Below are 27,817 nucleotides of genomic sequence, written 5' to 3' on the forward strand. Positions count from 1 at the left end.
GACTATTAGTATGTCTCATGAGTCTTTTGGGACTACAAAGAAAAAGGAAATCACAAGGATTAGTTATATTTTTTAATTTGAGAGAGAATAATTGTCCTTGCCCTTCTCAAGGTGATTTTTATGGTCACCTCACTCCCTGCTTTGTGAAAGTTGCTTGGAATTGGGAAAAATGTCGTAGGCAGAGTGTCAGGGTATGTATGCATTTAGTTTACAAACCTGACTTAAAGCTGTGTTTTTTTGTTGTTTTTCTTTTCCAACGGCAGCCGATTTTAGAATCAGGAGCTGTAGAGCTACTTTGTGGATTAACCCAAAGTGAAAATCCTGCTTTACGAGTGAATGGAATTTGGGCTCTAATGGTATGTTTCTCTCTCTTTATGTATGTCATCATTTATAAAGAGAATAGAGCTATTTTCAAAATTCAAACTGAAGAATGTGTTAAAATGTGTGGAATTTTCTTTTTTACAAAATCTTGACATTTTTGCCCAATTTTCTAATGGCCCAGGACCTAGAAGACTCCATATTCAGCTTTCAAATTTGAATATAAGCAAGTTGCATGGCTACTGTGTGCATCTCTTCTCCTATTTATTATTAAGAAAAGTAGACAGATGTTGAAACTTGACTTGTCTAATTTTAGGAGAAATTTTCCTCATCACGAACGTATTGATATCTGTACAGAGCTCCCTACTTTACAAAGCACTGTTGGTCTCCTTTGCTCTTTCTAACAACTTGATGAAATAAGCTAAGTAGGGAGTAGCCATATTTTGCAAATGAGTAAGGCCCAGAGTGATTAACAACTTTCCCATGGTAGAATTAGTACATAAAAACTTGAAGTTTCTTCATAGTTTCTAGTAAATAATTTATAATCTAAATTTTAAAACTTTATAACTGTGAAGCCAGAGGACCATTTATCCTTAAGGTTTATTAAAACTAAAATTATTTAAATTGAAAGTAGAGTAATCCTACATGGATTTTTAAAAATATAGTAATTTTATCACTACGTACTGGACACTAAGCGAGGTGTTTTTTATACTTGTTATCTCTAATTCTTATTTTAAGTTATACTAGTATATATCCCCCTTACAAGTGGGAAACTGGGACTCAGGGAGTGTAAATGAATTGTCCAAGGCCTCACAGCTAATCAGTGATGGAAATGGGTTTGAACCTGTCCCAAACCCATGCTCTTACTCCTGTTCCAGGTGTATTTGCTGTCTTTTCACACAGACTTTGGGATAGACATAATCATCTTCTAAGAAAGCACTGAATCCAGTAGCTTCACAGTTGTTTTTTCTCCTTAACTTTGCACTAGCTTTTAATACTTTCCTTTTTTGAAACTCTTTCCCAGGACTTAATTATTTTTAAAATCTTTATTACATTTATTGGGGTGACATTGGTTGGTAAAATTAAATGTTTCAAGAGTACAATTCTATAATATGCATACATCATCTATATATTGTGTTGTGTGTTCACCACCTAGAGTCAGTTCTCCTTCCATCACCATGTATTTGACCCCCTTTATCCTCTTCTAACCCCTCCTGTTCCCCCTTACCCTCTGGTAACTAAACTGTTGTTTGTGTCTATGATTTTTTGTTTGTTTGTTTGTCTTGTTCGTTTGTTGCTTTCAGTTTTATATCCCACATATGAGTAAAGTCATATGGTTCTTGACTTTTTCTGTCTGACCTATTTCGCTTAGCATAATAATCTCAAGATCTATCCATGTTGTTGCAAAAACATACAATGTAGAAAAGAAAGCCTCTTCAATAAATGGTGCTGGGAAAATTGGAAAGCCACATGCAAAATAATGAAAGTAGACTGCTGTCTGTACATATCCAGATGTAACTGTCCCCTCTGCCCCAGTTCTATCACTTAAACAACCTATGGGACTTCATTTGAGGACTCCTTAATGTGTACAATTTTAGTGTTGAGAATTGAACTTACCATCCCTGCCTGTCCCATCTCTCTCTCCTTCCTCCTTGAAGGATATGAGCCACTCTTCAAATCCATATTGACTGTCTTATTCTCATCAGTCTCCATGTGACCAGCTGTCATGTTCTCTCTCCACTAAATATAAAACCTTGGAATCATGTCTCTTGACATGCAGTCCAATACTCTTTTTGCTCTTCCACGCCGCCTTGCGTCGTTAAGTAAACTGATCTTTCATGTCTCAGGTCCTTGATTAAAAATAAGTTCCTGCTTAATGTGATGGTGGTGTTTTGTGATAGTGGTGTTTCCATACCGGTTCATGAATTGTTGTAAGTGGTGTGGGATGTCCATAGTGGGGAGATTTGCATGTTTGGGGCCAGAGACGATACTGGAACTCTCTGTACTTTCTGCTCAAGTAGCTGTGAACCTAAAACAGGTCTAACAATAAAGTTTATTATAATTTTGTTTAACGTGAAAAAAGAAAAAAAGTTCCTGGAGGGCAATAACCACATATCTTAATAAGTCTCTAATTTATAAGAAATTTTTATACTAAAAGTTGATTTATGAGTTATTTGGAATTTGCCCTTGTTTTTCTCCATACATGTTACTAATTTCAGGTTAGTCTGTGACAATAATCCATAACATGTCCATGAAGGAGAAAGAGGAGAAAAATAGCTACTGGCCATTTGGAGTTGATAGTGGGTTTGCTTGGAAACACATTCTACCCCCTAGAGAGCTTCTTGAATTATATGGCCCAGCCATATCAACAGCTGGTATCGTATTGTGAGCATAATAGGTGTTTCATGCCAGTAAAGTTAACAAACCTACTTATTTTCTCTCATAATAAGTGAGTACTTTTAAGTAATTCTCAAAATGCATGGCACAATATAGTTGTTAATAGTTATTTTGCCATTAAAGTACGTGGGAGGCAACTTGATAACCACAAGGATATTCTCAAAAGTAATAGTGGAGTTTGTATTTAGTATTTGAGAAATCTTAAGACAGTCAAATGCCTGTGTCAAGAAGTGGTCATGTTCCTCATATAGGAGTGATAGTTATATTTCTCTTGACAGAACTATGGATGATTAGCAGGAATCAAAAATAATGTCACTTATATTTAAAGATTTTCTGCAGATTCTGTTAGTACTCTGAAAATTATCAGTTATTATTAAAATATAATTAAGCAAATACAGACATGATTCTTTAAATTTCTTTAATCCTTTCAGAATATGGCATTTCAGGCTGAACAAAAAATAAAAGCAGATATTTTACGAAGCTTGAGTACTGAACAGCTATTCCGGTTGTTATCAGATTCAGATTTGAATGTGCTGATGAAGACATTGGGACTTCTTAGAAATCTCCTTTCTACTCGGCCTGTAAGTAAAACCACCCAGGTTTCCAGATTAGCTACCCCTGCTTATACATTGTAAAACATTGCCCTGCCTCTCTGCTCCTGTCGACCTCTGCCCACAAGTATGATTCAGAAACTGCTCCTTCCTAGAGAAGCACGGAGTTGATGTCTAGACCTGTCACCTTCATAGGTTATATGGGAGCTGCTTCCCCATATAGCCACCCGGCCCTCCGTTGCTGCACCGCCTGTCCCATCTCTCTCTCCTTCCTCTTGAAGGAGGATTTGTTACTTTAGTCTTACCTGGTTTGCTGGCCCGGGTGGGTTTTCTTGTCTGCCTAAATCACTTACCTCTGGGGCCTCTGCTTCTTTCACTTTAGGGAATCTTTTTCACTGCCATTCCATACTAACACGCACACACACACCCCACCCCACCCCCTTCCAGCCCCCATTTACTCGAATGACCTCTGAAGAGGTCAGTGTGGAGAACAGTGGGTGTATGTCAGAGCGCGAGAGGTTGAGCCTTGCTCGTGGGTCCCTGTCATTGTTCTGTGATGTTCCCTGAGCAGCATAGTCAGTGCCTTCATGTAGATGAAGAATCATGGGTGGTCCCTTCTCTGTGCTTCACTGTTATTTTTTATTTGATTTATTTAAACTAAAAAAAAAACACCCAAAGAACAGTTCACCCATTTCTCCTATTCCCTACCCTCCTGCCTCTGGCAACCACCAAACTGTGTATCTATGAGCTTAATTTTTTAATTTATATACAATATTTTTAATATACTATTTATTATATATTATTTATATATTATATCACTTGTTTTTTGAGACTTTGTACATTTGTGCCCCAAAGATAGCAAATACATCAATACCATGCTTTCCAGGTCTGGCTTTCCCCACCTCCCTCACCCATTTTTACCTGCCTCTTTTTCTTTAATATCGTTGGGCATGCGGATCCCAAGTGATTGTAATTCTATATGCTATCTGGCCGTGCCTATGCTCTCTTCATCTTTAAGTCATCCAAAAAAATAAATAAATAAATGTTGAAAGCAAAATGCAGCTTCAAAATACGATAAACACTGTTTTTTGGCATCTGGTTCTATATACTGTGGTGTTCACTTTGAAACAATTGTATGTTCAGAGGCCTTCTGTTCTTTCCTGTGATTTTTTTTCTTTGCTCCCCAGATAATAATTGTGGATTTCTCATTCTTTTACAGCATATAGATAAAATAATGAGTACTCATGGAAAGCAGATTATGCAAGCTGTCACTCTTATTTTGGAAGGGGAGCATAACATTGAGGTCAAAGAACAGGTATGCGTTCCCTGTTTTTGAGGAATACCTTCTGATTGTATTAGGTTGGTGCAAAAGTAATTGTGGTTTTTGCAATTATTTTTAACCTTTTAAACTGCAATTACTTTTGCACCAACCTAATACCAAAAAAGATTCGCCACCACCCCTGACACTCTCTTCAAGAATTCTTCCTCCTGGAATAGGAAGAAACGTAAGAGTTTAGTTTTATCCTTTGTGTCATACATTGTACATACCATTCCTATCTCAAAGGGGTCAGCCACCTTTGATCATTCTAGAGTAAATCCTTTGTCTAGGATTCACCATTTCTAGCCCTCTCTCCCACCATGCTCTGACCCCAAATTTCTGCAACTCCCTGATGAGATAATCTCTTATGCTGGAGACAGTTTTTGTTTCTTTACTTTTATGCATCTCTGTTCTTTATTACTATCCCATACCCCTACTTTTTGTTGAGTTTCAATAAGGCAAGTTTAAGGTATGCATAAAAATACAGAAGCTGTACATTCATCAGAGGGCAGTTTGGGAAGCACTTTTCTTTATTTCCTGGGATTTATTATAGGATTTTTAATATACTACATATTTTATTTTGTTATTTTAAAAAATGTCACCTACAAACTTAAAATTTTAACACCAGATCTGAGGTAAAGGTAAGGTTCAACTTTCTGGCATAGATGTTGGCTACATGGGTGTGTTCACTTTCAAAATTGAGCTGTATACTTACATGTATGGAGGAAACCTGCCCAAGGTCATCAGTGAAGAGTTGGACCCAGAGAGTCTAATTACAGGGCTCATGCACCTCATCCTCTGTGTTCCTGAGTCGGAGTAACGCAGCTGACTTCAAAAGAATAGTCCAGGAAGTAAGAGCAGTAGGATTTAGGAGCTGTGATTGAATATGTGAGTCAAAAAAGGTGATAGATTTGACAAAATGGTTTTAAGATAGATATTTTAGATGATTTCTCTTAAAATTCAATAATAAACAACTATGTTTTAACGAACAAAAATTTAACACAGAAAAAGTATAATCTCTTAAGTATCCCTGAAGTTAGGTTGAATGAGATTTCATTACTAGAACAATGAAGAAGACACATTATTCAAAAGAAACTGTTCTACCTGGAAAGCATAGGAGTAAATTTTGTCTATAAAGACAACTCACCTAGATAGAAATCCACTAACTTGAAAAGTGAAGCAAAGTGAGGCCAGATTTGGATGAGGGCAAAAGAAAAGACCAACAACAATAATGTGTTTTGGCAAAACCCAGAAGATACTCTCATACAGGTTTTGGTGATGGTTCAAAAGTAGGCAACTATGGGAGGCTTTGTCTGGTTGTGAGCTGGAAGTTTAATTCTTTTCAAAAGCATCTGATAAATTCTGGGGTTTTTTTAATTGAGGTATATTGACATATAATAAGCTGCATATAAATAAAGTATAGAATATGATACGGTGACGTATGTATATATCTGTGAAATGATCACCGCAGTCAAGATGGTGAACATATCTTTCACTGCCTTAGATTGGGAACAAGACAAGTATGTCCATTCTTACCACTCCTGTTCAACATCGTACAGGAATTCCTACCAAGTATAATATGTCAAGAAAAATAAATAAAAGGCATACAGATTGGAAAGAAGTAAAACTATTCCTAGATGAAATGAATGTCTGTAAAAATACCATGGACTCATCAAAAAATCTAGAACTAATCAATGAGTTAACCGCTTAACTCTATCACAAGATAGAAAAATCAATTGTGTTTTTATATATTAGCAGTGAACAAGTGGAAGTGGAAATTTAAAAAAACAGTACTATTTATAGTAGCTCAGAAAAAATGAAATACTTATATAGAAATCGCATAAAAATTATCAGTGTTTTGTAGTTTTTTATATGGAGATGTGAGATCTGTATACGAAAAACTACAAAACACTGATAATGAAAAAAACCCAAGACCTAAGTAAATGGCCAAATATACCATGTTAAAAATCTCAGTTCTCCCCAAGTTTATAGATATAATACAGTCCCAGTGAAAATCCCAACATGATTTTAGGTAAGTATGAATATAGGTGTACATATCTGAAACCTCTGTCTTTATAGATTCCAAAATCTGTTGGAAAGATGAAGGAACTAGAATAGCCAAAAAAGTTCTGAGAGAAAAAAAATAAAGAAAAGAACAACACTGGAGGATTCACAGAACCTGATTTCAAGACTTACTATCAAAGCACAGTAATCAAAAGACAGTGTACTTGCTGTTAGCAAAAGGAGAGCACATAGAGATCGGTAGAACCGAATATAGTCCAGAAATAGATCCACACAAATACGGCCAGTTGACTATTGACAAAGGTGCAGAGGTAGTTCAATGGAGAAAGAATGGTCTGTTCCACAAATGGTTCTGTTAACAACTGAAAAAAAAAATTAACTTTAAACTCTTACCTTACACCTTAGACAAAAATTAACTCAAAATGAATCATAGACCTAATGTAAAAGGTAAAACTATAAACTTTTAGAAAGAAATGCAGGAGAAAATCTTTGAGATCTTAGATTAGGCAAAGAGTTCTTAGACATGACATTAAAAGCATCAGCCAGTATAGGTAAATTGGACTTCATCAAAATTTAAAGCTTCTGCTCTGTCAAAGGCACTGTTGAGAGAAGGAAACGACAAGCCATCCACTGGAAGGAAATATTTGCAGATCAGATACCTGACAGATGACTTGGGGCCCGAATATATCAGCCACTCTCAAAACTCAACAATAAGGAAACAACCAAATAAAAAACTGAGCAAAAGATATGAACAGATACTACTCCCAAAATATCAATACATATCTCTTAGAATGTCTACACAATTTTAGATACAGACAATACAAAGTGCTAGCAAGGATGCAGAGCTGTCACGCAGGGTGTCATGCAGGATCTCTAGTCCTGCTCCCCACATAAGAACACAGGATATGGTGAGGCCAAAATGGAATACCCACGGAGCCACAGATAGGGGAGTCATATCACTATATTCTCGGTGGCGGCTGGGTTGGAGACAGGAAGCAGGAGCCACATGATCGGCAACCTGCCGTCCGCTTCTCTGCCAACCAACCAACCCCACTTGCTAACTGCAATCCGCGCTTGCTAGCTCAGCCACCGTCTTCTTGCTAGCCCCCAAGAAAAAGAGACGTAAAGAAAAAATAAATACTACACACATACACATACATGTTTGCACAGACCCTCACTCTCTAGAACAAATGTTTATAGATGTTGAATCTAGGTGATAGTATATGGATAGGTGTTCATTGTACTATTTGTTCTTTTAACTTTTTTTAGAATTTAGTAACTTTTAATAATAAAAAGTTAGGGAAGAAAATATTTCAAACCTGTTTATTGCCCTTGCTGCCCCTCAGTCCTGATGAGAAATTCAAGGGTGTTGTACCTGCAAGACTTCTGACAGGTACCAAGATTTCTCACTCATCAGGTACCAGATCACTGTGAAATCTAACATCTTCCCCAGATCATGTGTCCCAGTTCTGGGGCATATCAAGGTCTCCTAATCGTGATTTAAGTGCCCTGGAATAGTTCTTGCCCCAGTGCCTGCTCAGGTCTTGGATTATAAATTGCGTTTTCCATGTCTCCTATATTCCAGAGGCAGCCTTTCTTGGTTCAAACCTCAGGGCTCACTCCCTAATAGTTTAGTTACTGCAGTGTGTTAATCTAGGAAAAATAAGACCACACACCCTTTAAGATATCTACCGTTTGGGTCATAGAAAGAGAACAAGTCTCCTCAATTACCTATCACCCACAAGCTTAATTAGCTAAGTCTAACAAAGAGAAAGATTAAAGTTGGAGACAATTATTTGGATTTACACCCCTTCCCTACCTCTCGTCACTTTCTTTGAGCGATTTCTGACGGACTGCTCCTGGACTCAGTGTCGCTCTCTCCAAGGAGACCTCCCTGACTCGCAGTATCAAGCAAGTGTGCTTACTTTGTGTTTCTTGGATCTCTGTTTTTACCTCAGTCACATCGCAGTGAGATGTAATTGTGTGATGGCTTCAAAGTTAGGGCGTGTGTCTTATCCGTGCCTTATCCTAATGCCCCTGTGCAGTGCGTGCACGTTATAGGTGCTCAGTAAAGTTTGTTGAATTGCTAAGGCTGGCACACTGGCTTGGTATCCCTACCCAGTCCTTTCACCTTTACTTTAATCCTTGCCTCCTGCTGGTCTGGCTGTGAGAACGCAAGAGCTAACAAGAACAGCCTCTTCCTCTGAGCGTTCCTTCCTCTAGTACCGATGTGATGAAGTATGTCCTGCCAGCTGGCACAGGCTCCCTCCAGTCTCCACAGTAGGCCCACCTGGACTAAGCTCCTTCACACATTTTACTTCCCTTTCTGGTCCTCTGCTAGGGTTCAGAAAGTCAAGAGGTCCTAACTGCACATGGCTAATGGACAGGGTTCAGGCCTCTACCCAGAAGGTCATGCGCTTGGGCACAAGTAGCATTTGGAGTGAGAGGGAGAAGGAGAGGGAGCGGGAGCGGGAGTAGGTGGGGAGCTGCAACACCTATGAAGCTTCCACCAAAGAGACTACCTCTCTGAAGAAACTTGTGGGTTAGGGACAGACGCTTCCCTTAGAAATGAGTTTTCGAGAAAATAGTAACAAATTATGTTTTCCCTTTGATTTATGTGATAGCATGAACTATAACATGCCTGCTTTTGCCCAGAAAGAAACTCCTGAAATGTTTGGGTTCTTTGGGGTAGTCTTTCCTAGGTATGGTTATGCTTTTCAGCATTGATGCCACGGGGTGAGAAATCAAGGCATTCAGAGTGGAACCGGTGAGAATCCATATACTTGAGGAGGGAAATTGCCCAAGTTCTTGAGAGACCTTGAGTCTGGAGACTTAAGAGCTTTCTTGATTGCTGGCCTTTTGTTCTTTTCCAGACACTGTGCATCCTAGCCAACATAGCAGATGGGACAACGGCAAAAGAACTCATTATGACCAATGATGACATCCTGCAGAAAATCAAGTATTACATGGTAGGCCTTTGTCCCCTTTCACTGTTCTTCACTAGCTGCACATTAGAAGGCAGTGACTGTAGCACTGTTAGCGCAAAACAAATCATGCAGAGATTATCAAAAGAAGACTAGACTGCTCTGCAATAGATTCAAGGAACCCTCTTCCATCCTGACCAAAAAGAAACAATAGCAAGTCCTTGCAGCTTGTGCCATTGGCAGTATCACTGCCCGCCACCGCATTCCCCACCCGTGTCATCTGATTGCGTGTTATTCTGTGAAGACTTGAGCGTTTGGCTTTCTCTCAGCCTCTGCAATACCTGTCTTCCCTCTCAAGGCTTCAGTCCTATGCAGATGATCCTCTAGCCTTTGGCACCTGTTCTTTGACCTGTTTGCTTTCAAACATAATCTGTCACCTACTTCCGAACATCTCAACCACCTGCTGTCATGGGAGTACCCTGGATCTTAACACCAGAAACTGCCTATTGCAAAATCTGGATATCAAACATCCCTCCTCTTTTTACTCTGCTGACGTCTTCTAGCAAAACCCTAACCATGGGTGAACCTGTCTTCTTTTGCCTGCCATGCCCGAGCTAACAGCTGTAGCTAATGGTCCAGAATCAGGCTGACTGGTTTCATATTAAACTCAACATTTACATAACCCTGATAGGCACTCAGCACGGACTAGTTCCCTCCTGTGGTTCTCCAGCAAGCGAGCGCCCCCTTTCTCTACAAGAATAGGTTCTTACCTGCTCCTCATTGTTTAAACCTTACTTCTTCTCCCTCTCATCACTCTTAGTGGTGACCTCGCTTTTTGTTTTCCTAAGAGAACAGAGGCCAGAATCATGCAGCGGCTCCCTGTTGCACCGTGGATGAAATCCACACCCCCCTTATGACGGCCTGTGAAGTCCTGCATGACCTGATTCATCTCTTTCCCCAACTCCTCTCATTCCCCTCTTCCCGTTGTTCACTACACTGACCTCTTTCAGATCCTTCAAAAGCTCATGTGCTTTCCCTCCTCAGGACCGTCACACGCTGGCTGCTCTGCCCAGAACACTTTTCTTCCCACTCCTTCCTGGCATGCCGTCTCACCGCTCAGCCCTCCGCTCACCTGACTCTGCCTCGTGGGCTCTTATCTGTGTGGGTTATTTCTGTTCCTTTCAGTGCACTTAGCTCAATTATAGTGATACACATTGGTTTATTTGTGTGCCTACTGAGTGGCAGCTCCCTGAGGGCAAGGACGTATCAGTGTTGAGCACAATTGCATATCCATCGCCTGTACAGTGCCTGGCCCTTACTGTATGCTTAGTGAATATTTGCCGAATGAGAACCTCACTGCTTCAACTTGGAACCCCCTCATTTTTCCAATACCAGGTCCACATAGTGTCTGTTTTAAAAGTTTCTGTTGATTTCCCATACCCATCGAGGTATGCCTGTTTCTCTGCTGATACTCAAAGCCAGACTTCTTAAAAGCCTCTCCTGCACATGCTATCTTCTTCCTCACCTCTAAATCCACTCTTTAACCCACTTCATCTGGCCTCCATTCCCTCTGTTGAAACAGTTCTGGATAAGGTCACCAATGACCTCCATGATGCCAGATTCAAAGGAGCGTTTTCTCTCCTCAACTTACCTCAGTTATAGCAAACTTCAGCACAGCTGAGTATTTCCTCCTCCTGGAAACATCCTTTTCTCTTGGCTTCCATGACACTATACTTCCCTGCTTAACCCTGGACCTCCTCCTGTTCTCACCTACACGCTCCTTTTGAGATCAGTGCTTCACAGTGTCACTGCACAGTGGAACCTCCTAGGGAGATTTCCAAGTCTGTTGCCTTGGCCCCCTGCTCCTGAGATTCTGATTTACTAGGTCTGGTGAGTAGCCGAGGCCTCAGGGTTTTTAAAAGTTCCTCAGGTGGTTCTTATGTACAGCTGTAGTTGCGAACCACTGGTTTAGGGGAATTTCATATACTCCCATGGCTTTTGCTGTCATCTCTATGCTGATGACTTCGAAATGTGTACCTCCAGCCTAGACCTCTCTTCTGACCTCCAGACTTGTGTATCCTCCTGCCTACTCAGCATGTCCATCTGACTGTCTGACGCCTTTTAATGTTGATGCTTAAAAATGAATTCTAAACCTCAATTTCTCCTCTCTTGGACTTTCTGGGTCAGTGTAGTGCCTCTGCCATCTACCCCGATGCTCAAACCTGTGAGTCAATCTTGATTTCTCCAGCTCTTTCACCTTAATCCAATTGATCAGTAGGTCCTGTCAGCCCTTCCTTTCAAATCTGACCTGGAATCTCTCTTTATATGACCCCTGCCCTCACCTAGTCTAAGCCACAGCATCGCATGCCTGATTGGCTGTAATAGCCTCCTGCACACCCCTGCACTGTCGCTCCAACCCCTGCAGCCCAAGTAATCTTCCAAAAATGTAAATCAGATCTTGTCCCTTCACTGCTTAAATCCTTCAGGGGCTTCCTGTCAACTACGAAAGAAACCCAGAATCCTTGCTGAGGCCTCTAAGGGCCCCCAATTTAGCCATGCCTACTTCTCTGAACCAGTGTTGCTCCACTTTCTTTCTCAGTGTGCACAAGCCATACACACTCTTTCTTACCTCAGACCTTTTCAGGAACTTCTTCTCCTTCTCCGAATCCCTAACCCCTACCTCTTTGCCCAGCTGGCACCTTCCTATTTAAGTCTGTGCTTAAATGTTGCCTCCTTTAAAGAGATCTTTTCTGTATATTCCACCTAAATTATGTTCCCACCCCTCCACCTTCCAGTTTTCTCAATCACAGCAATTTGTTTCCCCAAAAAGTATTCATTGAATTAAGAAGTACAAATTGACAGTAATAAAATAGTCACAGGGATGTAAAGTACAGCATGGGGAATATAGTCAGTAATCTTGTAACAACTGTTGGTACTAGACTTATCAAGGAGGTCACTTCATAAGTTATCCAAATGCCCACTATGCTGTCCACCTGAAACTAATGTGATGTGGAATGTCAACTGTAAGTGAAAAAAAAATAAAAAATACTCATTGAATGAATGATGAGTGAACTTATGCATAATAAATGATTATTGTTCTACTGTATACAAGATCATTTATTCAACAAGTATTTACTGATGGCCTGAGACTAGGAGCAGATGATAAGTTTTTTTTTTGTTTTTTGGGTTTTTTTGTTTTGTTTTAATGGAGCCCAAGCTGGACATCTCTTAGAAAGTCTTGGCAGGTAAAAGGAAAAATGAATCACTGTATGTTCTGTTCTCCAACATAGAATTCTAATGGAGGAAGCCAAATCCATTTCTTTGTCTCTGCTTAGCTGACATATAGTCCTACATGGCAAAATAAGTTTGTCCTAGCCTTTAAGAAGCCATTGAGCATATACCACTGGTTTTTCCTCAGATAGCGTAATTATTTAAATGTACTGGGGACTTTTTTTTTAATTACTAGGAAAACCATCCGTAAAGACTGTTTTACCACTGGGTCCTCTGTCATTTAGAAAGCACTCTATATGGATAAATGGTCCAACTTAAACAAAAATGGTTGGACTTTCAGTACATGAAGAAAAATAGGTAGAATTGTGTTTCAGATGAATAGGAGTCTCCTTAACAATAGTAGAGATTAATCAAGTAGAGACTCAGTCAGTTTTTGGAGATGTTCCTATAAAAATAAGAGTAATTTGAATCAAATAGTCAGTCGCTGAAGAGATAAATACCAAATGACACCCATCCAGTTTGTTGGCCACTGGTAACCTGAAAGTGTCCCAGTATAGATGAAGCATAGCTTAAGTCAAAAGCATAGAATTATCTTATGCCAGTGTTCCTGTGTGCATGGATTGAACGATAATTACAGACTGCACATATGACCCTAGAGGTGTTTTGTGTGGCCACAGGGTGTCTAAAATTTAAATATGAATGTCTTGGCAAGGTTTCACTCCCCAGTTTACCACATTCTCCCCCATTCCGTATTTTCTTTAGTCCAGCCCACTCCCCTGTTACTGCTAACTTTGTGGCCCCTCAAGGCATTTGATTTTGAAACCCCTGCTCCAAACTCCTAGGCTGTTGGGATTGCCTATACTATGTCACACAAAACAAATGATCTAATATGAGATTACCACCATTTTTATTTTCCTTTTCTGCATCAAATAGGGTCATTCACATATCAAGCTGCAGCTTGCCGCTATGTTTTGTATATCAAACCTCATATGGAATGAAGAGGAAGGTAAGAGATGGTGAGATTTGTTCTGAAGAAAATTCTGGAAAGGAAGTCTCTGCCAGGGAAGGCAGCAGGGGCCCTGAGACCTTGGGCAGAGGCACCACTCACTGGGCCCCAGGCAGCCACCAGAGTTGCCTTGGGAACCATGGGACCAGCTGAGTCAGTTGGGAAACTTAACACTGCGCTCCCAACTTGGATTCAACAATGTACCGTGTTTCCCGAAAATGAGACCAGGTTTTCTATTAATTTTTGCTCCAAAAGATGCATTAGGGCTTATGTTCAGGGTATGTCATCCTGAAAAATCATGCTAGGGCTTATTTTCCAGTTAGGTCTTATTTTCGGGGAAACACGGTAGAACTGGCAGCCCCTGCCATTGGATTGTGAGAAGGATTGTGAGATGCACTTGAAGAAGATGAGAGATGAGAGTGGGTGGGAGGATAGGCCTTTCGTTGTGTGCAGAGAAAGCACATATAAGGACTACAGGCAAGTCAGCTTATTGGAGCAGAGGGTGCATTGGTGAGAAATGAGCAATGCAGTGTGATGGGTGAAGCTGTCAGGCGGCCTCTGGATCAGAGGTTCTCCACCTTGGCTGTGTATTAGGCTCTCCTGGGGATATTCACACCAGGCCAATTACTTACAAATCAGAATCTGTAGGGGTGGGCTCAGGTATGCATGAAGCCATACGTGTTTTTCAAAACTCCCCCAGATGATTCCGCTGTGCAACTAAGGTAGCAAACAGATGCAGGAGTGCAGTGGGCCTCGGTGCTGGGTTGGCTGCATGAAAATCACTCGGGCAACTTGTTAAAATACAGATTTCTGGGCTCCACCCCTAGAGATTCTGGTTCATTGGGTCCAGACGAGGTCAGTGCATGAGTGAGTCACTGTGGCTCTTCAGGCGGGAGGAAGGACTCCAGGAGGATTACTCTGCTCAGCAACTCTGTCCAGAACAAGTAGAAGGAGGAGAAACTGGATTCAGCATACAGGCCCTAGAGTCCACGGACTGTCCGGGTGCCAGGGAAACAAGGCTGCCCCTCAAGGAGGTTCTTGTTGGAGGAAAGAGCAGAGCAGTATGAAGTTGGAACCTGCCACATGCTAACGAGGGGCCGCAGGCAGTGCTGGACAGTCAGTGGAGGGTGGAAGAGGACAGAGGGGGGAAACAAAACCTGCTGGACCAGAAAGAAGTGATGAAGCTGGGGCCCGATGGCAAGGACCTTGTGCCAGGCTGAAGAATCTGACCTGGATCCTGTGGTCCCTGGAGAAATGAATTCAGGAGCAGAACCGGGATAGACAACAGGAAGGCGGGCCAGGAAGCAGAGAGACCAGTTAGAATGCCATCGGAGAACCCAAGCATGAGGGATGCCACTACGCTGGGGAGAGTGGAGGACACTGCTCAGGCGCTGGGTCCTTGATGGTGTACCAAGCAGAGTGACGGCCCAGGACATGTGCCCAGTAACCTGTTGGCTTTCGTCTCTTAGGGTCACAGGAACGCCAGGATAAATTACGAGAGATGGGCATCGTAGATATTCTACACAAACTGAGTCAGTCACCAGATTCAAACCTTTGTGACAAGTGAGTATCAAACTAAAAGGGCCTTACTTTGGGGTTCGTTGGATTCTTTTACAAAAGAGTTTGAATTGCCTAGTAATTCACATGACCAAACAAAATCTTTTAGATTCTTGGATTCCCTTTCTAATTTTCTGTGAGCCAACTGTGTGACATTTGAGTAAGAGACAAACTACTTATTACTTACAACAATGATATATAATTATTAATTATTACTAATAATAGCAAATCAATCAGGCTCTCATCTTACTCGGAATCAGCATGAGCCTGGGCCATCTTAGGGGGTAACGAGAGGATCCAGAGGCTACTCCTTTACATCCCCTTAATCATCAGAAGAGAAACGCATGTGGTCTTTTGGAAAGCAGCAAGGCAGGCCGATGATAAAAACATTCAGTGGCTCAAAACTTCACTGCGCACCTGCCTTACGCCCTCCTGGCCTGGCCATTGGGGGTACAGCAGTGACCACTGCGGAGTCATGGTCCTCGAAGAGCTCCTCATTCACTGGGAGAGGCAAGAGCCGTAGTCAGAGACCCCTCTTCCCTCACAGCAGCCAAAAGTGGTCTTCCTAGCTGTGTACACTCCCTTCTAACACAGCTTTCACTTTCCAGCTCACTTCTGTACATTACAACAGCAAGGAACATTAACTCTTTCATCCTCCAGACTCTAAAGCATAGCTCAGAAGCCTTTCATGATTTGGCCCTGCCTTTCTCATCCCCCGTGTTCTCCCTCAACCCTGTAGCCACTTATACCTGCCCTCTCCAGGATCACAGCCTCATGCATATACACGTTCTGTTCCATCTGATTTGCCATTCCAGTCCCCTCTCCTCTGCATCCTCATTCATTCAACAGATGTTGGTTTGTTTTTTAATACTAACCTCTACCGGATGCTGCTTTAGGCAGTGGCGATATAATTGTGAATAACATTGATAACATTTCTACCCTCATGGAACTTAACATTCTAGTACAGAAGACAGGCAATAAGCAAATGAATGTATAATATGATAGCAGGTAACAAGAAGTACTATGAAGAAAAATAGAACAAGGTAAGGGGATGGAGAGTAAGAAAGTTTCTTTTCACATAGATTAGTTAGTAAAGGCCTTTCTGAGGATGACATTTTATCAAAGACCTGGATGAAATCAGAATGTCTGCCAGGCAGATGTTTAGAGGAAGAGTATTCCAGGCAGAGGAAATAGTGAGTTCAAGGACCTGAGGCAGTAATGAGCTTGGCATGCATGTTCAAGGAACAGCAGGAATACCGGTGAGGCTGGAGAAAACCAAAGGGGAGAGTGATGGAAGTGGGAGGTGAGGCGGGGCAAATGAAGAAAAGAGCCTCGTAGGCCATAGTAAAGACTTTGGATTTGATTTAGAGTTTAGTAGGAAGCCATGGAGAGCTTTTAGCAAAAGAGACATTATCTGATCTGAATTTTTCGAAGATCACTCTGGCTGTGTACAGAATCATCTAGTAGGGCAAGAATGGAAACAGGGAGACCCGTTAAAGGCTGTTGTCATGTAGGTAAGAGGTAAGAGTAGTAATGGTAGAACTATTGAGAAGTGGTTAGATTCTGGATTTAATCTAAAGGTAGAGCCAACAGGATTTGCTCAGGGATTCAGTGTAGGATGTTAAAGAAAGAGGAAAGGAAAATGCCTGGAGTTTTAGCCTGAGCAACTGGATAGGGGTTGACATTTACCCAGACAGTGAAGAATACAAGAGAAGTGGGTAGGGATAGGGAGAATTAAGAGTTCTTATTTGGTCGTGCCAGGTTTGGAATGCCCATTAGATACCCAGCGACTTGGGAGAGTGGGGCTGAACATATAAATTTGGGTGGTGTATAAAGTCATGGAGTCACCTAGGGATAATCAGAGAAAGGAGAGAAAAGAGGAGGGCTAAGGACCACACTCTAGGGCCCTCCAACATTTAGGGGAAGATGAGAAAGATCCAGCAAAGAAGCAGAAGAAAAACCAATGAGGCAGGCAGAGACCCAGGTGCATAGGTGTCCTGAGAGCAAGGGAAGAGAATGCCTAGACAGTGGCCATTCATCCTCCAGAACTCCACAAAGTCTTGCCTGATGACATTCTCCACCCTACCCCCCGCCCCCCGGCTATGCCAGGGACCCCTTCTGTGCTTCCGTAGCTCCCACAGAACATACTACACTGTGTCGTGGCTGTCAGCTTGCTTGTCTGCCCCACTGAGAGGAAGAGGCACTTGGTTACTGCTCCTTGAGTGAATGTCTGTATCAGACTCTGGAGCACGGAGAACTGGCCCATAACTTCCTGAAGCTTGCCATCCTCTTAACGAAGACAAATCCCTGAACAACTGCAGCCCCAGGCTGCTGCTCAGATGTCTGTCACTTCAAAGGCAAGTCAAGGCCAGCCACGTGCTGAAGGCTGGATTTGAGCTGCACCTTGAGAACTGGAACCTGCATCTCCACAGTGGTAGTAACAGCTGCTGACTCAAATGGTGGGTGGGCTCTGTCACCCCGTCTCTTCTGGCTGAGAGCTGGTTGTTCCCATGTTTGTTCAGAAATGAAAATAGTTCTGCTGCATGTTATCTCTGAGATGACCTGGAACACCACAAGAGGCCTCACCAGCTTGAAATGGGGCAGGTTTGAGCCCTGGCCTACATTGCTTAGACCAATCTGGTGCTATTTTGCCAAATTTGTGTGGCACACAAGTTTTCAATATTCTTGAGCACCCTTAAAAGAATCAAGGTCTGAGCTACCGTAAGTTCTCTGAGGAAAGATAATCTTGCCTCCAAAATCATCTATCTGAAAGACTCCTTAGAGAATAATAAGTAGCAGAAGGAATAAGGTTATGATCTTGGAGGTTGAATACAATCAAACATAGCCAACCCCTGAGAAAGACCCAGAAGGAGTCTGAATTGGCAGTTTTAAAGAGTAATACAGAAGTTCAGTCAAGACCCTCTGGTGGACATTCCTACCATGGCACAGCAAAGTCTGGGACCCGAAGAAGACATCTCTCAGGTTCCTTCTGTCTCTAAGGCTTTGTGAGTCTTTGACTTTCAGATGAGGAGCTATTGCTAACTAGCTGTCTCCACCCCAGGTTCAGACGGCCTCAGATGAGGTGGATCGTCATTAAGGGGTAGCATGTAGCATCATTAATAACCTTGTTTCTGTAGGAAAATGACCTTTAGAATCCAACTCACTCATAACTTGGAGATAGTCTGTATAGAGCTTTCTATTCTGATGAATTGGACTGTTTGCAACTATCATCTTTCTAAGAGTCTTAGATAATTGCAAGGACACCCCTTAGTATGCCACTTTTAAAAGTGTAGGTTATGTCTGTTACTTTGCTATATAGAAACTGCACTTGAGTCCAGCTGTCGCATGCCCAGTGCACTCATACTAACTGAAAACTTCAGCCTTTTCTTCCATAATGTAGAAGAGACTTCCTAATTCCCACAATTGCAGCATCTTTAGAAACGTGAAGCTCATAACAAAAGTAGTAAAGGCGGCCTCCTCAGTCCCAGCTCAAAGGAAGACACTTTTACAAGGATCGGGATAGGTCAAGTCACTGCCCGTGTGACATCTTTTCTTCTCCAACTAGCCACCTTCTTTCCCAGTCACCCTAATTAACCCACCTCTCACATTGATCAGTGTCATCAGGCATAATGAGAAAAACGAGATGCGATTATAGCTTTTCTTCCTCAGTTTAGAGACATTGGAACCAGGACAGCCTCGTCCCATGAGGTCTTTGCCCCTCCGTGGATCTTCTAATCACCTAAACATCTTCTTCCTTGGTCATTTTTCCTCCTAGTTTCTCAGAACCTTAAGTGTCCTCCCCAGTGTCCTGTAGCACTAGATAAAACCTGCATGGCAATAGGATAATGTAAAGAATTCCAAATCCATGACAACTGTATGCCAGTGACAGAGGAAAACTATAGAATGTCACTGGGCTGCAGCACCTGTAAGAGCAAGGACAGCCCTTGCTAAGAGGACCACAGGAAGGGGAGTGCAGCCAGCATGTGCTGGAAGTAAGTGCCCACTGCGGATCTCTGCCCCTTCGGGTAGGTGCCCAGCGGGGTTCACCCCACTTCCTTTTGGGGACCTAACTTTTTAGACTAATCCTACTACCATCTTTGAGCCACAGGTATTTTTTCCCCTTAATTACACTTCTGAGATGATGGCTAACAGGAACTTTGTGATTTCAGGGCCAAGACGGCACTGCAGCAGTACCTGGCGTGACGGGAGCACCCTGGGCACCTGCGAGCATCCCATATCCTTGTTAAAGGAAGTACAGGAACTAGCCTCATTTGATTCCTTCTATTTGCACAAGTCACCTTGGACTGCAGGGAGCTGTTTTGCAAAAGCAATTTGGTAGGCTTAGATCTCAAATTCATCTTGAGAACATATTTTTGAGGTAGTAATTTCCTCAGAGGACTATTGTGTTTTCTTTTGTTTTTTGTTTGTTTGGTTTTTTTTTTCCTGAGCTACCTGGACTCTTTATTAGAACAATCAATCATTTTCCTTTGGACCTACAATGTTTTGCCTATGCTGCAGCCACTTTGTGAGTGAGAATGAATGTGTCTGCGCACACAGGTGTGTGTGCATGTGTGAAAGTGTGCACGTGTGAAAGTGTGCACGTGTGAAGTCAGGATGAATGGATGTGTGTGGGGGGATACCTCAAATTTTCTTTTCTTATTTTGTGTGAAAATCTCTTTTCTACAGATTTTCCAGGGTTTAAGCATTGCTTGCTGTATAAAAAAAAAACTTTACTGAATTATATACAGTTTGAATGAAATGTTATTTTAAAAACAAAACAATTGTTAAGTGTTCCATAAAGGTTATGTTGAATTTTGGTCAGATGAATATTTGTAAGTAAAAAATATATGCATTTCTGAACCTCAACTTACATAGATTTTCTTTATAAAAAAAAAAAAAAAGAAAAAAGAAAAAGAAAAGGTTGGCTATAGTTGGCCTGAATAACAGGCACGATATATGGTGCTGTGCAAAATAGTAAGCTAGCATCTTACTGCCGTCAATATCAGCCTAATTCAATAAGCTCTCAGGCTTCCAAGATAGATGGACAGGGCGGAGTAGAGTGAGGGGACAAATTCATCATAGGCGTTTTTTGAGACATCAAAGGGAAATATAACTACTGATAGTGAAAGCCCAGCCATGACTCTGGCAGGCTTCCCTTGGCAGGAACTGGGCACCAAGAGCCTCCCAACTGCCCTAAATCCTGTCGTTGGTGTCGCAGTATCTGGCAGGAGTTAGTACCGGTCATGGAACCTTCTGCTCAAATTAAAGTAGGTCATCACTTTCTGGAAACAAAATCCAATCACCTTGTGCTTCTGGAAACAGCGTCTATCACTGTGAAACTAAAGAACGTTCTACAGATCCATCTGTGGAAAGAGGCAAAGAACAGGATAGTTTTAAAAGCTGTTTTTCTCTTAGCTAACTCAGCAATTCCATAGTAGTCACTCAGGACTGCTAGTTAGTGTCCTTTTGTAAAATGAAATTTTAGTAAGAGATGCAGCTAAGATCTTTTCCTGCGTGAAACCCAAAGCACTGAAGTTTGAGAGAAGGAAAGGGACTCTTCCCCAGGAGGACCGAAGATGACTTCTTCTCACAGCGAGTACTGCTTAGCCCTTCGGCAGCCCTTGGCTTGGCGCCTGCTCCAACTTCTGGGTCAGCTTCAAAGTGAACTCAACAGAGGTTGCTCTTGACTGTTTGAAGGTACAACCAGCCTTCCTTTCCCTTTGTAAAAGGTCAAAGGCACTGTGGCAGGAAGCGAGGTCTGCAGCCCAGAAGCTTGCCATGAGTTGTGCCACCGACAGGCCCAAGCACACCAGCCACCCCTGGTGAGGAGGCTCGTGCTGCAGCCGCCCCACCACCGCCCTGTACCTTCCTTGGGAGATTCACATATGTTTGATTGCAAATGAATGTTTTTAAATGTATTTAATGCAATTTTTCCTGTTCTCAACATGACCACCCAAGATTCAAACACAGAGATTTCCAAGTTGTTATTTTTTCAGCACATCACCGATTTAAAAATCTGTCACCACAGGGATTTGGGTTTTGTGCAGCTATCAGTGTGCTAATGTGAGAAAGCCAGTTTAAAGAAAATCTAGTTTATTGGGAATAAAGCCTTATTTAGGCCTACTCCATTGACTTTTGTAGTTCGAGAAAATATCCTTGGTTGGCATATGTAACACAAAACACTATAGAGTTGGTATTTCAAAGTACCAGGTAAATATGAAGAAACCAATAATGAATTGCTGAGACAATCTTGAAGCCAGATAGCATTAGAAAGCTGAAGGCCAATGAAATAACACTTTCACACTTAAACTCTGTGGATAAATCTTGCCTGTGGCTTTAAACAGATGATCAAAGAAAAAGTGCTTTAATTAACTTTTCTGATTTGAATGAAGGAAAATGTATTTATTAAAACAAAGCTGTTTGCTGCTTTACACAGGTGCAGTGTTCAGTCCATAAGGAGGTGGGAGGAATGGGACGTGATCTTGTGTCTCCACCCACGTTCTTAACTAAGCTTCTCGCTCTCTAATACTGCATTCTGTTTCTCCTTTTGTGCCCTGATTGTAACCCAAAACTTATGAACTAGAAAAGAATGTCCAATTTAATAAGTTGCATTTTTTTTCTTAAGCACTTTATGCAGAACAATACATGTTCTTCTGGTAGTGTTTGGATAATATGATTTTAACACATGCTAATAAAAGCCAAGAAAGATCATGGCAACTTCTATAAAGGAGTCTGTTTTCCAAATGTCTAGAACATTAGGAAACATTAGAAAATAATGTGTACTGGCTTCTGCAACCTGTGATTCTTGGTGAATGAGAAACTGGGACGTGACTTTGCATTTCAGAGGGGGTGGCCCGTACCCTAGGGTCACTACAGCTACCAGGGCATCTGCAGCAGTCTGGGGACCCCTCTCTTGACCTCCTGAAGGCTAGCAGACCCTTTCTGGATGGCCACTCCCAGCCACCAGCATCCCCCCAATGTTTCCACCCCCTCCGTCCCCCTCTTCCCCTTATGTATGCACACCTCCGCTGCCACCAGCCCCTGGACTCGGGCCCAAAGTGTGGCAGATGCCCAGCTGTTCCGCACAAGCAGCTGCTGTCCCTCTGCAAGGATTCACAGGCGCTCTTCACTCACTGTGCTGCCTCCTTTTCCCCGTTCTAAAATGTAGAGAAGCACCTCCTATTTCTTGGTCTCACTAGATACAGAGAGAAAGCCAAGGACACCTGCCCCAGAACCTGGGGGGAGGATGGTGAGGTGGTTGGCAGGGGAGGGAATTCCCCTGCCACAGAGGACACTTGGTAGTGAGGCCTGAGAAAGGAGGAGAAGAAACTGACTCCAGATCCTGATGGAGAGCCGACAGAGAGCTCCCAACACCTTGCCAGCTGAGATATGGCTGCTTCTGCCCCAGTCCTGCCCCTTTATACTGACTTTTTCTGAAAGAGGCACAGGTCAGTTCCCAGTATGAGGGAAATTTGGTCCGTGACCTGGCTTCAGAGAAAGCTGAGGGAACCCCCAGCCCCAAGGGCCACAACACAGCCTGCCTGAGACTCCTGCCTTTCCTCCCTCTACCTCTGCATCCTCTGGCTCCTGGCCTTGTCCACCAGGCAGTCAGCCCTCTCGCTGACGGAGGGCCAGAGCCAGTCCTTAGGAAGCCACCCTTCTGGACTTCATGCAGCTGGGCCTGCCCTCCACCCTGTCAGGCGCACACACCCCGGAGCTAAGAGGCCATAAGGCCCCCAACAGTGGCTGTCTGCAGCCCCTGGTTTCCTTCTGTTGGAGGAAGCCAGGCTAGGGTCTCTGTCAAGGAGTTCCGTCCTCAGAGACTGGGCTGACATTGTAGCCACTCTCAGGAGCCTTCTCTCTCCCCCACCCCACCCCTCCCCATCTGCCAGGAACCTTCTGGATTCTGAGAAAAGAACCCGACCTGTAGTGGAAGGAAGGGGTGTGAGCACTGCTCCCACTCTACCCCTATCACCTGGCGCCCCTCCTGCTTTCTCCCTCCCAGCACTGCCACTCCCAGCTACTTCCTGGGAAGGCTTAAAAATCATCACAGACATCAACACACATCACTTCCCACCTACTCAGTCCCCTTACCTACTCTTCCTCTCTTTCCCCTGCTTTCAGAGACTTTCGTCGCTCCATTTCTCATCTGATCTATCCAGTAATGGGAGATCCTTGGCTTCCCAGCTTCTGGGGAGATCAGATAGCTGTCAGCTGGGTACATCCCCAAGTAGCTCATTCAGAGGCACATGGCACCCATGGTGTGGAAGGCCAGGCATAGGGCTCTAGTGCTCCTCCAAGGCATTTATCAGCTCTGAGGTGGGCACAGCCATTGAGCCCACTCATAGAGGGTCGATCGAGCACAACCCCGGGGGTGGTCTGGGAATCGGGAACAGTGGATTCCACTTTGCTGACTATCCTGGCAGAGAGGGCTCCGTTGTCTCCCACGGGTCTGTACCGATGCTGATGAGCAGAATGCGCATGGGTGTGTCCATTCAGAGGTGACACAGGCGTGGGAAATGCAGCCACCACCCAGTGTCCTAGGCTGTGGTCTCCAGCTTCACGCAGCCTGACTCATCCTTCGACCTCCAGTGCCAGCACAGAGTGTCTTATGCTCTAGGCTGCAGGAAGAGGAAGGCACCTGGGAAGGGCCGTTTTCTGGGAGCTCACTGCCTATTTAAAGCACTTCAAGTTGAAGAGCGAAGTTCTCTGGAGAAAACCAGCAAATGAGCAGAAATCACTGACATTTGCCTTGTGATGTAGAAGAACCCGGCCTTTTGCTCAGCCGGAAAGGAAAGAGTATGCCTGGGCTTAGTAAATTTACAAACCAACCAAAGAGCAAGCTGGTCAGAGGGAATGGGTGTGTGTGTTAATATTCATGGGGTAATAATAGTTACTTTTCGCTGGAAACCTGTATCCCTCAAGGGCGCAACGATGGAGGCACGGCTAACCCAGGAGATTTAGTTAAAGCTGGAGGCCACCTGGCTCCACTAAGAGCTCTCAGGTTTCAAACTTAGGCTTTAGTCAGAATCAGAAACCCAAAAATGTGGGGGAAGGGAGCGTCAGGAAAATCAGACGAACCCTGTTTCCAAATGTAACCCCAAGCACTACTTCATGCACACGCCCTGATTTTAGGAGGTACCAGATGACAAATCTGGCAGCGTGGCAGGACTGCCCATGTGGCTTGGGTGCAGCATGAAGATTTAACGCCTATTTATATCTACTTGCCTCCAAGCTGATATGCCTGGAAGAGTCATACCCAATGTTCGTGCACTATTTTCAAGTTCGTAGTTACCAAGTGAAGCTCAAAAGTTGTTTAATCCATAAAGTAAATTTATTATTGGGAGACACTGTCCTATGTAACTCAGTGTCCCCTGAGATGACACCATATGACAGCAGAGTACAATAACTGATCCCCATTTATTTTGTAAAATCCCAGAGAGAGCAAAAAAAAAAAAAAAAGTATGTGTTCTATATATTACTTAATAAGGCAGCAAAGTATATATGTTTATTGGCCATAAAAGATAGCTAAACCAAAAACGTATTGGTGCTCAAAAAAGTAAGGTCGACTTCTAGAGGTTTCCTTGTGGGCAACAGACACAAGTGCACAGACATGTCGTAACCTCGCCCCCTCACAGGCTCTGGAAGGCGGCGCCACCATCTCAATTCGCGTCCTCGGGGGAGCGAAGCACCTGGGTGGGGCCCGTGGCTCCTTCTGCCTCATGGCCTGTGGAACGACAGCTGTTCTGTAGCACTTCTGAAACAGCCCTGTCCCGTGCACCACCCACAAAGGAACAGGAAAAGGGGATCTAATTACATCGCAGACGATAAAGTCAGGGGTCAGGCTGGAAGGGACAGCAAAGAGAGATCCTAATATGTGTGCTGCAGACTAGCAATTAAAGGATTAAGGAGCATGTGGAACATTTGTTGAGCACTGAGTGTGTGTCAGGCACCAGGCTAAGAACTTGACATCTTTGTCTCCTTTCATCCTCACAACAGCCTATGAGGAAGATGATTCTTACAGAGGTATTATGGGGCTATAGTGGGGGCATCCTCCTCATTTCACAGAGGAGGCTCAGAAGAGGTAAGTCCCTTTCCAGAGGCTCTTCAGCTGGTGGAGCCAGGATTCAAACTCAGGATTCTCTGTCTCCGGTGCCCTTGGCCCCTGCCCCGGGCCCCGGCCCTTCAGAGGAAAAACTGCTGGGCGGGACGTGTCAAACAAATGGGCAGAACCTCAGCACCCCAATGAAGCTGCTTCAGAGTCATGCCGGCAGGAGGCTGTGCCTTTATTCCCAGGGTGTGAGAATAAATGGGCTCAAACCTTTCTGGAACTATCCCGTGCTCATTATTACCTGAGGCCCAAAAGTCAGCCTGATGATCTCCCAACACTCTTCCCAATAACCCTGGTGAGTATTCCTCACCCCATTTGTTCTTCCCCAAACTTGGTCCTGGGTTACATCTATTTATTTCCAATTAAACCCCACCCCACCCCCTCAAAGGATGTCCCATGAACCTGGGCACATAAGGAAATGCATTGTGGGCCTTCTCTGAGGGCAGATCCCCACAGGCAAACTGGCCCTAGCAGTGCCACCGTCACCAGAGAGTGAGAAAGTTCTTCCAGGCAGGGGAATGGCTTTGAAGAACCACAGCAAACACTTGGAAGTGTAAACTTGGTGCTTTCCATGAGTTCTCACTTCCCTAAACGCCATCGCACTGTCAGCTTGGCCCTCAGTGGGCAGCGGGCAGTAGGCAGCAGCAAGGATTACACAAGGGCCAGACGGACGGGTACACTCCCATCCAGCCTCACTTTGTCTTTGCACCACCTACTCTTACTTGGCTGGATTCAGACCTGAGGGGACCATGAACATACCAAACACTTAGGTAAATACATTGGTTAAAACCCAAACGTAGGGAGACAGGTTATTAACCATTTCAGATCTGCATTCAGCCTTCTCCCGAGAATCCCCCGTCACGTCCTTTGCTTTTCCTAGGATGTTCACCCCCCTAGCTCCTTCCACCTCAGCTCAGGCTCAAACCGGAGGAGTGCACCTGGGCTGCAGGAGCAGCGTGGGCCAGGCCTGGGTCTCCCACTTGTGGAATGGGGTAACATGCCCTCTGAACTCCTTAGCTTTTTCACCCGGATTCAGAGCTGATGACCCAGCATGCTTTTCCCAAAATGTGGAGGCTGAGGGATATGAGGGTCGCTGCAGGCTCCAGGCAGAGGGCCCCTTTGTTTCTCAGCTACCCCACCAAGGGCTTAGCATGCGGTGTACAGAGCACAGAGGAAGTGAGGGAGTGACATCTGGCCTCTGAACGGTTTTGCTGTAGGCTTCCAAACATTAAATTTTCCCAGTGATTTCCACAGGAAAATGCAAAGTAACTTTGCAACAAAAATATGGCTCCAAAGTAGGAATGCAGCAAAAATGTAATGAGGTATTAAAAAAGCAACTCTCTTACTCTATGAACATGCAAAACAGATTAGGACTGCTACTGAAGTTATATAATGGCTCCTGTTGTCTGAAAAGGACCTTATTTGATTGAAGACTTCGTTACCACATAGTTATTATCAGTCCCCCACACACTCATTCCAGATTCACTAAAGACCAAACCTACCTCAACGACTTACCCTGAGCGACTTCTGGAACTTGGTCTGAAAACTTAAAACTGGGGAAGAGCAAAGCCAGTTCTCGGCTGGCGTCTTCTCTATCCCGGCTTCCATGGACCGCATTAAAGGGCATTTCTGTGCCGTACTGAGCGCGGAGACTGGGAACATTGGCAAAATGTACAAGACACAATTGTTTGATTTGCAAAAGAAATGTTTTGCTCTCTGGCAACATGGTCATCAACAACCAATCAGCACCCTGCATTTCTGTAAAATGCTTTCTCTTTGTTGGAAATGCCAAGAAAACAGCCAGGATGATAGTGGCTGACATTCATCCCATCCTGGCGGTGTTCTGGGCACGTTGCTGGTGCTTCACATACGTGCTGTTATTTCATTTGCTCCACAGCCCAGGGAGGGAGACTCTGTCATGAGCCCCAATGTGAAGACAGGTGTCACAGTGTAAGCCCAGGAGCTGCCATTTTGTTGATGTTACAACCAGGGGCTGGACCCCTGCCAAGGACTTGATAGGAGTTTGCGTAGTTAATCCCCCAGTAACCCCGTAATATAATACTAGACTAACATTGCTAGGACTTCCTGTGTGTCAAGCACTGTCCTAAGTGCTTCATAGGTATGTGCTCATTTAATCCTCATGTCAATATCTGGGGCACGTCCTACTACAGTCTCCATTTTTTTTCAGATGAGGAAATTGAAGCACAGAGACATTAAAGCTTGGCCCAACGTCACACAGTAAGAGGAAGAAAAGGGATTCAGAAAGCTGTGCTCTTAACCATGACAATGTACGGCCTCCCATGATAGGTGCTCATATCCCTATTCTACAGATGAGAGAACTGAGGCTCAGAGAATGGACTTACCTGAGTGGGCAGTAACCTA

At 43.6% G+C, this 27,817-nt stretch overlaps 2 protein-coding genes across 10 annotated transcripts in view; one reads left to right on the top strand and one right to left on the bottom strand.

Moving 5' to 3' along the window:
* The window catches only part of ARMC8 (armadillo repeat containing 8), a 91,036-nt gene extending 69,743 nt beyond the window's left edge, over positions 1-21,293 (top strand). For 2 of the 3 annotated variants that reach the window (XM_033131895.1, XM_033131896.1), the window contains 7 exons: positions 264-356; positions 3,147-3,296; positions 4,486-4,581; positions 9,480-9,575; positions 13,695-13,767; positions 15,237-15,330; positions 19,494-20,238. In XM_033131895.1, the coding sequence (XP_032987786.1) occupies positions 264-356; positions 3,147-3,296; positions 4,486-4,581; positions 9,480-9,575; positions 13,695-13,767; positions 15,237-15,330; positions 19,494-19,527 (636 nt within the window). In that variant the 3' untranslated portion in view covers positions 19,528-20,238. Of the gene's footprint in view, positions 1-263; positions 357-3,146; positions 3,297-4,485; positions 4,582-9,479; positions 9,576-13,694; positions 13,768-15,236; positions 15,331-19,493 lie in introns of all 3 variants that reach the window. The other variant, XM_033131894.1, reaches the window with a different exon arrangement.
* NME9 (NME/NM23 family member 9) overlaps positions 13,797-27,817 on the bottom strand; it is a 33,696-nt gene continuing 19,675 nt past the window's right edge. For 2 of the 7 annotated variants that reach the window (XM_033131897.1, XM_033131898.1), the window contains exons 11-12: positions 26,938-27,087; positions 20,609-20,687 (exon numbers count right to left, since the gene is read on the bottom strand). In XM_033131897.1, the coding sequence (XP_032987788.1) occupies positions 20,624-20,687; positions 26,938-27,087 (214 nt within the window). In that variant the 3' untranslated portion in view covers positions 20,609-20,623. Of the gene's footprint in view, positions 14,699-16,656; positions 19,152-20,608; positions 20,688-24,744; positions 25,052-26,937; positions 27,088-27,817 lie in introns of those variants that run through there. The other 5 variants (XM_033131903.1, XM_033131901.1, XM_033131900.1 and 2 more) reach the window with 5 other exon arrangements.

Source organism: Rhinolophus ferrumequinum, chromosome 17 (genome assembly GCF_004115265.2).
Source record: "Rhinolophus ferrumequinum isolate MPI-CBG mRhiFer1 chromosome 17, mRhiFer1_v1.p, whole genome shotgun sequence".
Classification (NCBI taxonomy): domain Eukaryota; kingdom Metazoa; phylum Chordata; class Mammalia; order Chiroptera; family Rhinolophidae; genus Rhinolophus; species Rhinolophus ferrumequinum.